The 13,197-nt window shown below is 37.6% G+C and overlaps 1 protein-coding gene across 3 annotated transcripts in view; it reads right to left on the reverse strand.

Moving 5' to 3' along the window:
• Nucleotides 1-13,197, reverse strand: part of Reph (Regulator of eph expression) — a 517,096-nt gene that overhangs the window by 406,474 nt on the left and 97,425 nt on the right. For all 3 annotated transcript variants that reach the window (XM_069830362.1, XM_069830363.1, XM_069830364.1), the window contains one exon: nt 3,359-3,978. In XM_069830362.1, the coding sequence (XP_069686463.1) occupies nt 3,359-3,978 (620 nt within the window). The remainder of the gene's footprint in view (nt 1-3,358; nt 3,979-13,197) is intronic.

Consider the following 13,197-nt stretch of genomic DNA (forward strand, 5'->3'; position numbering starts at 1 on the left):
TTTATATTTCCATTTCGTACAATATTCTGGTCACGAGACATAATCATATACTTTGTCTTTTCGGGATTTACTTCCAAACCGATCGCTTTACTTGCTTCAAGTAAAATTTCCGTGTTTTCCTTAATCGTTTGTGTATTTTCTCCTAACATATTCACGTCATCAGCATAGAAAAAAAGCTGATGTACCTCGTACAGTGCATTATAATGTAATTTTCCGCCCTGCAAAGGAATTTTAAAATGTTATATTTGTTCGGATCAAATTTCTGCACATTTAAAGGACTATATTAAAATTCTTTCAGTAATAATTTATTATAATAATACACTTCTCTCTTAAAATGACTCAGTATATTGGGAATGAAATGAGTGGCTTTCCCAAAACCACCTATGAAATATTTCGTATAAAACATTTTTTACCTTGAAAAGGAAGAAAAAACTAGAAAAATTGTATTAATTCTTTTTGTTTGAAATACCTCACAGAATAACCCCTTGAAATTAATGACATTACTTACGAATCAATTTCTTTCTCTCTCTCTCCCTCTCTCTCTCTCTCTCTCCCTTTTTTTTCATTTTCATTTTACAGTGAGATTTGTTTTTAAAATACTTGTTCGTAAATATTTACTCAAGTTTATTCTTGAACACCTTGTGAAAGTCGGACATTGCAAATCTAGTCTTTCAGGTGAAGCTCCCTGTAAAGCAGATTTGAATAATTTCAAGGGAAAAATTGTTCCGGGGCCGGGTATCGATCCCGGGACCTCTGGTTGAACGTACCAGCGCTCTACCACTGAGCTACCCGGGAACTCCACCCGACACCGGGAAAAGTTGAGACGGTGTCGGGTGGAGTTCCCGGGTAGCTCAGTGGTAGAGCGCTGGTACGTTCAACCAGAGGTCCCGGGATCGATACCCGGCCCCGGAACAATTTTTCCCTTGAAATTATTCAAAGTCGGACATTGTTTTGTTATCACATTGTCGCGGTCGTGGCCAGAGTAAAAGGAAAGTGTGCAACTGAATAGTTATACTGTAATACCGGTATCATGTTATTATACAATGAAACTGCTTACATACAATGAAACTGCATTGTTGAAAATCAAATTGGATGTGTGTTTATTTATCGCTATGAATAGTAACCACAAATCTCAGTTACATTCCTGTATTATAATACATCGTTAACAATGCTATTTAATCACTTTCCAGCACGTGGACTATATAATTCGATATGAAAGATTTATTCCGCAAAGAGTTGGAGTTTATTTTTAAATTTATTTTATACTTCCTATGAAAGTAAGATATACTCGTTTATACCAAAAATAAAACCAATGCTTAAAAATAAACCACAGCCTGCCTTTCACAAATTAATTTTGTTTCAGCAATGAATGTTTCTTTGCACCGAGTCTGATGTGCTTCATCAGATCGACTTTAATGACATCATCAATGCTTTCTCTGTAAAGAAAGTGCGGAAATCTTTATAATTCACAAGTAAAGTGCATGTATTTTGATTCCAGTAATTTATTATTTTCTAAATTGTAACATTTCAACCGAGCGGCGTGGTAGAGGGCTGGCCTTGCATTCAGGAGGTCCGGGGTTCGATCCCAGGGGCCGGCAATCCTAACTGAGGTTTTTCATGGTTTTCTCAGTTATTTCCAGGCAAATGCCGGAATTGTACCTCTTGAAAGTCCGGCCATGGATGGCGATCCTTCCCTTAATCCTTTCATATGTGTGAGTGAATGCTGTATAATGTCTTAAATGTTTGTGTTGTATCGGAGGTGGCCCTGGCATTGAGCTGATCTCTCATCCGGGGAGGCCCGCCATGTCCTTGTGTGGTCAAAAAAGTATGTACATGATCCATAGCTTAATTCCTCTCCCGACAGGTCGCGGCCCTGTAAGGCCCGGGTGGCGTGAGTCGTGTAAATGTACCTAGAAGGGAGAGGTTAAACTAAGGGGAAGAAGAAGAAGTAACATTTCAATTAAAAATAATTTAAACTAAACATGGCCTGTATAATAGCTGCTCCTTATTTGTGGGAGTTGGGGGGCGGCAAATTTTAGCACTGTCTAGGGGCAGTACTATACCTAAATCCGGCCCTGGGCTTGTACAGGGGCATCATTTTATTTTTACTAACATTTCTAATATTAACCTGGCTATACATTTGGATCAACGGTTGCTACCCTCCCCCTTCCACGACTGGAGTTCGATGATACTGGCGTAATATACAACAAATCACTTTAGTAGGTATAGGAGAGAAGAAAAGTAGTTCATCCATTTACGTAAACTAGGAGATATCACGCTTTTTAAGTTTGATAATTTTCATTAGGTTTTTGTTTAATCAAAATACAGTACAGTATTAACAATGAGTGTTTTTACTCACGAACTGAGCTGTCCATGTGGACGTTATTATTATACAGTGTACAGCACATTAGCGTACACTATAGAGAATGAAGTTAAATTGAAAAATAATCATAATATGGATATTTAAACACATTTTCAAAATGGTAGCCGTTCATTTCGATACAGGCTTCAGTTCTAATGTGTGTAATTCCAATTACCAGTTTCGTCCTTCGTGCTGGTAACTCATGTTGAAATAATTCTATACCTACTCTCAGAGTACCTTACGTACTATAAATTCAGTCTTCACTTCTGCTCGATCCGAAAAGATAACATTACTCAGATAGGCTATCTACTGTCCGTCCAAGTGGTTTTGTCGCAGGGTCGTAGAAAGGGGGGGAATCACGTGACAGTTAATTACTTAATGAGGCCCTTTTATTTAAGTTATTTTAAACAGTTGTATGGATATAATATTACGTAGACGTCCAATTCGTAACAGAAATTAATGTTCCCAGAAAAGAGCTAAGACAGCCCAGCCACTAGCCTTTACAGAGAGGCGAATAGAAGCAGGTGGGGAAAACCGGAATGTAACGTAGGCAAATGGACGACAGTACCTGTGCGAAAATGATGCAATATTGAAAACTCTTTCGTCACTAGAAAACGCGAATATATTTTTGGAACGTACTGTTTACTGTGACCGTAAGGCTACTTTGACTGTATATGCGGTCTTGGATCTGTGTGGAGGACGGTTGAACTTCATTAGTAGAAGAGGTGGAAGTGAAGTGCATTCAAAAACTCAGGTACAATAAAAATTGAAGTAAAAATAAAATTATGTCCCTGTATTATCCCTACTTGCTGCATAGTACAGCACGCCACTGAGCAACATAAAGCGAAGAGAGGATAGCACTGTATCGGTCAAGAATTAACACAGACGGATTATCAAATATCAGTGGCGTCATGACACCAGCATTACAGTAAAGTGTAACCGTTGAACATATTTAACAGAACAGAACACTGCAGTGGCGTGAAGACAAAGCCTTACCTGTTGCATCTTCTCGAAGTCTAGGCAGGGCCGCTGGATGTGATGTGCGCGAGGCGTGTGCCGATGCCTCTTGCGGGGCGAAACCTCCAGAGCGGCGGCGGCGGCGTGTCCTCCGTAATGGAACAACTTTGGGGGCGGCGAGAGGGAACGGCCGGGTTTATGAGCGTCCAACGGCGGGGACGTTCGGAACTGTACAGGGGTGGCCATCGCCGCGAGCAGCCCTTGAACTTCTTCGTCGGAACTACCGGAACTCTGGTCGGCAGCAGCGGACGCCGCGGCCGTGGCGGGGACACTCGAGCTACAACTACCACCCGCACCCGCGGCGGCGCAAGAGTTCGTCGTGGACACGTGGCAAGTGTTACTGACACCCGTGATCTGGGACCACTTGCGCTTCTCCGGCATTGCCGTGCTCACACACTTCACCACGGGGTTGCTGGGGTTGTTGATCACCTCCAGCTCCTCCTCGGAGCTGTGATGATCGTAGTTGTGGTCGCTGTCGCTGGGGAGCGCGCTGTCCAGGAAGTATGGACTCGCCGGACTGCAGGCTGTGACGCCACTTCCGGCGTATGGACCGGGACTCACCGTCGACCCGCTGGAGCGCTCTGCCTCACTCTCCATGACTGCAACAGGAACGACAAAAGTGAGTCCAAAAACGCAAGCACAACTGTATCATATACTCTATTTTTTTTTCATGGAGTGCAGTTTCATAGAAAGGACTTTGCCGACAGACCTTCTACTGCCCCTACTAATATTGGTTGTCATAAATACATGTCTTTCTTACTGTGACGGAAATCTTGTCGTCTCTTGTCAGTAACCAATCACAACCCTTGTTTAGAAGAATTGACAGGCTCCCGTCAAATCCACGTGGAGGCAGAGTTGCTGCATCTTTTCCGAATTCCAAGAATCCCGTCAGTCTCATTTCGAGGGACACCAGGATTGTGGCAACTGTGCAGTGTTGGGACGAGGGACAGGATGGAATTGTCATAGGTGTTTGTGTAGGAAGTCATAAATCTGTAAGTGGGTGTTCAAAGGAGCCACCGAACTGTACTCCTTGAAATAAAATAGAGTATACACTGTTCACATCCTCAGAATATTAACGGTCTACCAGCATTTCGTTTTCTTCAAAAACGTTTTAAGAGCAGAGGGCGGTATTTTTAAAAACTGTTTTTCTATTTGATGTATAATATTAATTTTTTATATGTAGAGAGCTGATGGCTGTAGCTACTCAATTTTTTTTTTATTTTAGTAGGTTATTTTACGACGCTTTATCAACATCTTAGGTTATTTAGCGTCTGAATGAGATGAAAGTGATAATACCGGTGAAATGAGTCCGGGGTCCAGCACCGAAAGTGACCCAGCATTTGCTCATATTTGGTTGAGGAAAAACCCCGGAAAAAAACCTCAACCAAGTTAACTTGCCCCGACCGAGAATCGAACCCGGGCCACCTGGTTTCGCGGCCAGACGTGCTAGCTGTTACTCCACAGGTGTGGACGCAACTCAATCAAATATAAATATTTTGAAAAAGAAAATATTTGAGGGCCTAGATTTGAAAAAAAAAAAATGTACCCAATGCAGAAGTTTACTAAAACCGATATATTTAAGCCATTTTTAAAGATAGATTCAAACAGTGTTTGCAATGTACTTGCAAAAGCATGCTCTACAAACTGTCTGTAACAGAATTTTTTATATTAGTCCCTACATTTGTAAAATAAACAATTAAAATTTAATAACACTATATTTTTTTTTGCAAACAGACAGACATATTTTTAAAATTAAATCAATTAACAAAATTCTGTTGCAGAGAAACGCTTTCTAATAGTCTATACAATGTGTGTTCTCAATTTCATGCATGTATCCTTAATAGTTCAGAAATTATAACCATTTTTGTCTGGCAATGTAGCAAAAAAATGAAGTTCCTGGAAACAATTATAGAAGGGGGTGTGTGATTTAAAAATCCATAGCGCAGGAAGTTTAAAAATGGCGTCTCAACATCCGGTAAGGGCACAAATACCCACAAAATGTTTTGCAATGCATTCCACACATATCACAGAGTAGTTTAAAGAAATTTTTTTTTTTTTTGAAAACTTGGTCAATTTTCACCAAAAAATACAGTCCTCTCCCCGTGGGATCCCCATAAACATAATTGCATCATATTACTTCAAACGGATAGGAATAAGTGTTTCCTTCTGTTTGTTTAAGGGGGATCATACAGTAGCGGTGCTACAGATTGTAAACCTTTCACAAAACGTTAAATATCTCAGATATAATTCAGTGGATCTTTCTAATTTTTTGTACACAAATAAGTGGTATTTGGGCCTCTCATCTAACATCAACAAATTGATAATTATCATATAAATTTATTATTTTCATTTAGTTTGCTGCTACATATGAGGATCGACTAAGTGATCTTCCTACGTTATAAAGTTTATGAATTACATTTTTTTTTTTGTCATAAGGAAAAAAGTCATTTTTATTTTACCTTATTTACTTAATATTTATGAAATTAGGCTTATAACCCTGTAAAATCAGTTCATCCTCTACAGTTTGAATGGCTACAGTTTTCCTGAAAATTTGAAACAGAAAAATAGCAGCGAATTATTTCCTTTAAATTGAGTAACTAAAAATAATAAATTAATATTATGATTATAAATTTGTTGATGCCAAATGAAAGGCTCAAATACCGTTTGTGTACAAAAAAAAATGAGAAAAAAACCACTACACTAATCTGAGACATTTAACATTTTGTGAAAGGTTTACAATCTGCAATATCGCTACTACATGATCCCCCTTACGGTGTTGCGCTAATGAAAATAGTCGAATTTTGACAAATTTCATCACTTTTTTATTTTCGCTCTAAAAAATTGACAGTTCCATGGGTATTTTCGTGAAAATTGTATTTAAATATTTTTATTATATGTAAACTTTTATATAATTTGGTAGAAGTTGTATCAATACACGAGTTATGTGTAACCAAAACTTTAAATTTAATTAGCGGTACCTACCTCAAAAAATAAATGTTCTACGTTTCAAACGACAAGTATTCATTTTATTTCTCAGTGGTTAAAGCTATAGTGATGAAACTTGACTTGCTTATTCACTAATATCTCTGTTGTGACTTGAAGCATTTGATTGGCTGTATTCAGCATAGTTTTATTGCTAGATAATTATACGTAACGCAGTAATATTTTTTATTAATGTTTGAACATTGAATAAATTATATTCTTTTTTACAAATTAACCAATTACCGTAGGGCACTACTGATGCTCCATTGCACAATATGCAGTGTTACTTTTAAGAAAAAATTAGATTAATAACATTTTTTTTTTTTTTTTTTTTTTTTTAGAAATAGGATTTTCACTAAGAAAATTAAAAAGAAAAAACAAAATCAATTTATTTTCTTTTTTTAGTGTTTATGATATTGATATGCATATTCAGTGAAAATTTCAACTCTCTAGCTAAAAATTGTAGATTTTGGAAATTTCAGTAGCACATCCACTTAATACTGATCTTCCCAGAGTTGTGATGGTTATTGTACTGCACAATCTTAGGCAAAAAATGGCTCGCTGCCATATTCTAAATTCCCTTCGAAAACTTCGGTTGATTTCCGTGAGAGCTCAAGTTTACACGTGAACGACTTTCTTATGCACGATTTCGCTCCGTTTTTCCTTTGTTTTCTTATTTTGTTTTGTTCTTTTTTTGTTTTGTTCTTTGCTTTTTCTGTCTATTTATAGTTCAAGTGTATAACTAATCTATAACAAAGATATATTTAAGGCATAAATTAGATGCAAAATAAACATAAATTCCCTTCCAATGTCAAACAGGCGCTGCCCGAAGTGGACTTACACAAATTCACGCTAAAGAAAATAGTTCAATTTTTTAGTCTAAGGCTGTGCATTTGAAATTATGTCCACATACGCACCACTAAACCAAACGAACGAAGTACGGCTTCTAAGTTTTCTTAAAACTGATATCTCCAGACTGTTCTCGGTCTGCCAATATTCCATCAACCTTCTGATTTGTTATTAAAGTTATTACATATTTTAAATAATATAACCATACACTACCGGCCATAAACCAAACGGCTTCATACCAACGTTGTCTAAGTTGGAAAAATATTTAGGACACTAGAGTAACAAAGTCATAAACAGTGTTTAGGCCTACGCATTGCGACAAATACCATATTGCGAATTACAGAAAAAAAAACAAATAACTAACTATAGTGAAATATTTAATACAATACACAGAATTACAGACAAATAACATCATAATAACCAGTCCAGTCTTGCCTTTTGCAGCAGTAGCAATTATCTATAGTAATGTCACAAGAAATCTCAGGCCCCGAGTGACATTTATTAGGACTATTTCGTGAATAAAATAAAAATGTGAATAATATATCCCTAAAATTCGCTCACAAAATGTTAATAATTGTATATTTATGAATACTTAACCTATTCAGACATTGTGAAGTCGAAATAGATGAATATCGATTACTGCAATAAAGAAATTGAATGTTATTCAGTAATGCCAATTGAGAAAAAAGAAATACAGGTTTAAAAATGTTAATTACACGTACTGCGCTTTTCTCTTGTTATTATAACAAAACTACGTTTTCATTATCTGCTGAAATCATAAATTAATTTAAACACTTTATAGTAGAACTAAACATAACCTCATTAATACATTAATTAAATGAACAATTGTTATGAAGGAATGTCATTTTCTTTATATACAATGCCCATGGAACTAGAAGATGAAGATGTAGATGTGGAAATAGGATTTCGCACTTTATTTAGTACAATGGATTCATGATCATCGTGGAAACAGTTGGCGACACTGACTAAACAAAAGAATGACCATGCGATAAATTCAAATTGATAAATCGAGCTGCAGAAATTATCGCGTTGTATGACTGTGATTGGTTAGAATTCAAAATTTCATTACACTTCATTGGCCGAAAATGGAATGACGTCATATACTGAACGAAATAGTCGTAGTAATCTATATCAACAATGGCCAATGGGTCAAGAGGTGAATGAAAGAAACTAAAACTTCAATACCAGTTTCTAATTATTTACATTCTCTGTTAATGTGTTGACCTTAAAGTGAGCTATAAATCTGATTGTCGGCTGGAGATGATAATCACAACGTTGGTGCTACCTATTTTAGGTCCACACCTGTGGAGTAACGGTTAGCGCGTCTGCCCGCGAAACCAGGTGGCCCGGGTTCGATTCCCGATCGGGACAAGTTGAGGTTTTTTCCGGGGTTTTTCCTCAACCCAATATGAGCAAATGCTGGGTAACTTTCGGTGCTGGACCCCGGACTCATTTCACCAGCATTATCACCTTCATCTCATTCAGACGCTAAATAACCTAAGATGTTGATAAAGCGTCGTAAAATAACCTACTAAAATAAAAAAACCTATTTTAGTAGATGCTACCAACTTGGTAATAATCATAATTAATTGTTTTCAACTTTATTAAAACCAGTTATTATAATGTCAGTTTTCACACTAGAAAAATTAGAAGAAAGTACAGATTGTACCAAAAAAGTAGTTGTACGCACCAGGGTACAGGTCACTTAAAATTGTACCAGATCCGTACAATTGCACCAGAAGTGTCTACACTGCTTCCAGCCAAGAATAACGTAAGTGGCAAACAACAACCGCGAAATAAATAATTGCAGAATGTGAGCAGTGTTGCCAGCACGGTTTTTTCGCTGAAGAACTCCTTAAATCTGCTAAAATTATTTAGCATGAAATTACAACAACAATTCGGAACATTCGACGTCCCGTAAGACTTTCATTCGGGACATTCTGCTCAGATTCGGGAAATTTGGGACGGGTGGCAATCCTGGATAAGTCACCGTAAAGTTGGAACTCCTAAACTGTTGCATATTTGATTTTTTCCTCATAAAAATGATTCCTTTATGCTGAGAAAGGTCAATATTTTCATATCAGATGTTCACTTATCGCAAGTTGCAGTGACAAACATTCAGATATCAACGTCACTCTAACAATACTGAAGCTAGATAAGCGACTTAGTCTGGATTTTCGGAAAGCCAACAACAGGATTATTTTCCCCAGTTCGCCGACCTACTTCTGGTTCGGTATAAAGCAATTAGCGGACACCTGAACCCAACCAAGATGGGGTTAATACAAGTACAGGCAGTGATCTTTCTGTCTACCGCTACACAGAGTTTCGCTCAGTAGTCGAGTATGTTCTCTTCACGCAGAGCACACATCGAGAGCGGTTCGCAGAATTGTCACCAGAGGGGTCTTGCTCGGCACCACAAATTATTTCACTGTATCAAACAAATATGCTACCAAGCACTCCAACGCAACAATCTAAAGGGCTCAAGGCAGGAAATTGGATTTAACAGAGGGTCGGAGCAGGTAGCCTGTTAATTTACAACCCTGCAGACTAACAAAAGCTTGTCACATATGTCAAATAGCTACACGGCTCTGCATCAAACGATAAATTTTCGTTGTGCGATATCTCAAAACCGGTGATATCGTCATGGCTCATTTTGTAACATTTCCGGCTACAAATCCGGTAAACACGTGTTCGAAACCCCACAGTTAAAGTGACAAGATTTATTTATCTGCACAGGGACTAAGTGTGCATTTTTCTTTTTGCGATGTCTTTAGTCGTCATCGTGAGCCACAAACAACGAAACCCAGGAAGTCAAAAGAAGGATAGCAATGGTAAAGGAAGCTTTTAATAGAAAAAGGAGCATTTTCTGCGGACCTCCGGGGAAAAAAAAACTAAGCAACAGAGTAGTCAAGTGCTTTGTTTGGAGTGTGGTATTCTGTGGGGGCAGAAACATGGGCATTACGATGAAGAGAAACGAATGTAAGCATTTTAAATGTGGATATGGAGGATAACGGAGCGTGTAAAATGGACAGAGAATGAGAAATGAAGGTGTGCTAATCAGGGAACTGCTCTTCTTGACTGTGATTGTCTGTTGGTTCGCCAATACTGTTATTGTCAGTTGTCATGTTATTGTTGTCCATATTGTAATCCAAATAGAATATTTTATCTCCAAAGTGGTGTCAATCTAAACGTGTTTCATCCAAGAATTTCAACCAAAAGATGCTTTCTCCAAACTTCAATTTGAAATTTAATAAACATTATCATCTTACGATTTGAAAAGCTTACTCCAACGTTTAAGTTTTCCAAGAGGATTACAACATTAACAACAACAACAAAATATGCAAATGGAGCTAAATAGCTAAATGATAGCTGTGAGTAGTGTAGGATAAAGGTAAGTATAATATACATACAACTCGAATCTGAAGAGTGAAGGTAAATGTGCTAATTCGAAATGAGGCAGTAGAATAAGTCGACAGCTTCAAATATTTTGGATGTACTGTAAATAGTAACATAAGCTCCTGCCAGGAAGTCAAAAGAAGGATAGCAATGGTAAAGGAAGCTTTTAATAGAAAAAGGAGCATTTTCTGCGGACCTCTGGAAAAAAAAAAACTAAGCAACAGAGTAGTTAGAATTTATAAAACAGTTATATTACCGGTTGTTCTGTATGGTTGTGAAATTTGGACTCTCACTCTGAGAGAGGAACATAGGTTCAGGGTGTTTGAGAATAAGGTGCTAAGGAAAATATTTGGGGCTAAGCGGGATGAAGTTACAGGAGAATGGAGAAAGTTACACAACACAGAACTGCACGCATTGTATTCTTCACCTGACATAATTAGGAACATTAAATCCAGACGTTTGAGATGGGCAGGGCATGTAGCACGTATGGGCGAATCCAGAAATGCATAGTTGGGAGACCGGAGGGAAAAAGACCTTTAGGGAGGCCGAGACGTAGATGGGAGGATGATATTAAAATGGATTTGAGGGAGGTGGGATATGATGATAGAGACTGGATTAATCTTGCACAGGATAGGGACCGCTGGCGGGCTTATGTGAGGGCGGCAATGAACCTTCGGGTTCCTTAAAAGCCATTTGTAAGTAAGTAAGTAAGCAACAGAGTAGAGAAGTGCTTTGTTTGGAGTGTGGTATTCTATGGGGCAGAAACATGGGCATTACGATGAAGAGAAACGAGTGTAAGCATTTTAAATGTGGATATGGAGAATAATGGAGCGTGCGAAATGGAACACAGAATGAGAAATGAAGGTGTACTAATCAGGGAACTGCTCTTCTTGACTGTGATTGTCTGTTGGTCCGCCATTACTGTTACTGTCAGTTGTCATGTAATTGTTGTTCATACTGAAATCCAAATAGAATATTTTATCTCCAAAGTGGTGTCAATCTAAACGTGTTTCATCCAAGAATTTCAACCAAAAGATGTTTTCTCCAAACTTCAATTTGAAATTTAATAAACATTATCATCTTACGATTTGGAAAGCTTACTCCTAACGTTTAAGTTTGCCAAGAGGATTACAACAACAACAAAATATGGTTCTATCACGATTGCATAAAGAGGCAATGTTTTGTTGATCCCCTGAAAATTCTGATCTGAAGGAAAAAAGCACGGTTTGAATGTTAGTTCCTCGATAATGAATATAAACAAAATTCGTCCCAATAGTTTAGGGCAGCGTTTCTCAAACTTTTTTGAAGTTGGGACCACTTTTTAAAGTCAGATCAGTTCCGCGGACCACCTTACTCTTGTTCCCTCGAAAGCAAATTTATATATATATATATATATATATATATATATATATATTAAAATAGAATTAAGATTCGGTACTTTAGTACTCTGTTATGAATTCGGGTGGTCCCTGGCTGGGTTAAAGGCGCGGCGCCAGATGTGCAGGGAAAAATGTCGAGAAACACCAGGTACAGTATATAGTGCTTTAAATCCCTCTTTTGTTGCTGAGAGTAGAGTGAGAAGTCGATAGACGGGTAGGGTAATAAATTTCATAAAATGTCTGTACTGGGAGAAAAAGTGAAATTCGATTGCAATGTGTCATTTTCAAACTCTGAGATTTTAAGCTACAGTGTGATACGCAATTCGTTCGAATTTTATTTTTTCTTCTGTCTTTTTTGAAGGACCACAAGGGCAAACTTCGAGGACCACAGGTGGTCCGCGGACCATAGTTTGAGAAACGCTGGTTTAGGGGAAACCGCCGTACACAGATAGCATTTTCAAAGCCACGTTTGCTGTGACAGGAGTGTTGAAAACTTGTATTTGCGTGGAAATTTACAAATCGGCTTTGTGTTTGGGGCAACACAATACTTTCTGTTTATACTTTGTAAAAACCATCGATGGAATCGGAAAAATAATTCCTGAAAGCACGCTAATAAGCATTACAAGAATGAAACATTCATGCCTAATGGATTAGGAAACACATTTTCCATCTCAGTGCCTTCTTTATGCGATACGTGAGTGAGTTTTGATAATACATTTCTCCAAACAATATTACCGTTGAATTCGAACGTGAGCAAAGCTTATGTAATTTCCTCTCCACATCCTTCATGCGACGCTCTGTTATTTCCATTCTCTCGCGATTAGATTTAAACACACATTAGACACAATGAAGCTTTAATCCAGGATATGCACTTATCAATGAATTAATCTCCTTCATAACTTTCTTTTCATTGCTTGAGGGCATTTTTCGACAGACAGGATAAAGGCAGATCAAACAGTCTGTTATCTATCCAAGCGAGGTACTATGGGTATATTTAATGTACCACTACGCCGTGGTAAACGGAAAAGATCAAGTATATATTAATGTATAAGTACATTAGGTTTCTTTCAGTCTTGCACAATGGTTAATTACATTGCACTGATTTAAATTGACATATTATGTATAAAAACGTTAGTTATAATGAAATATTTACTGGACTATATTTTATAGCGTATAGGCCTTTTGGATTCA

This window comes from Periplaneta americana, chromosome 7, assembly GCF_040183065.1.
Source record: "Periplaneta americana isolate PAMFEO1 chromosome 7, P.americana_PAMFEO1_priV1, whole genome shotgun sequence".
Classification (NCBI taxonomy): Eukaryota; Metazoa; Arthropoda; class Insecta; order Blattodea; family Blattidae; genus Periplaneta; species Periplaneta americana.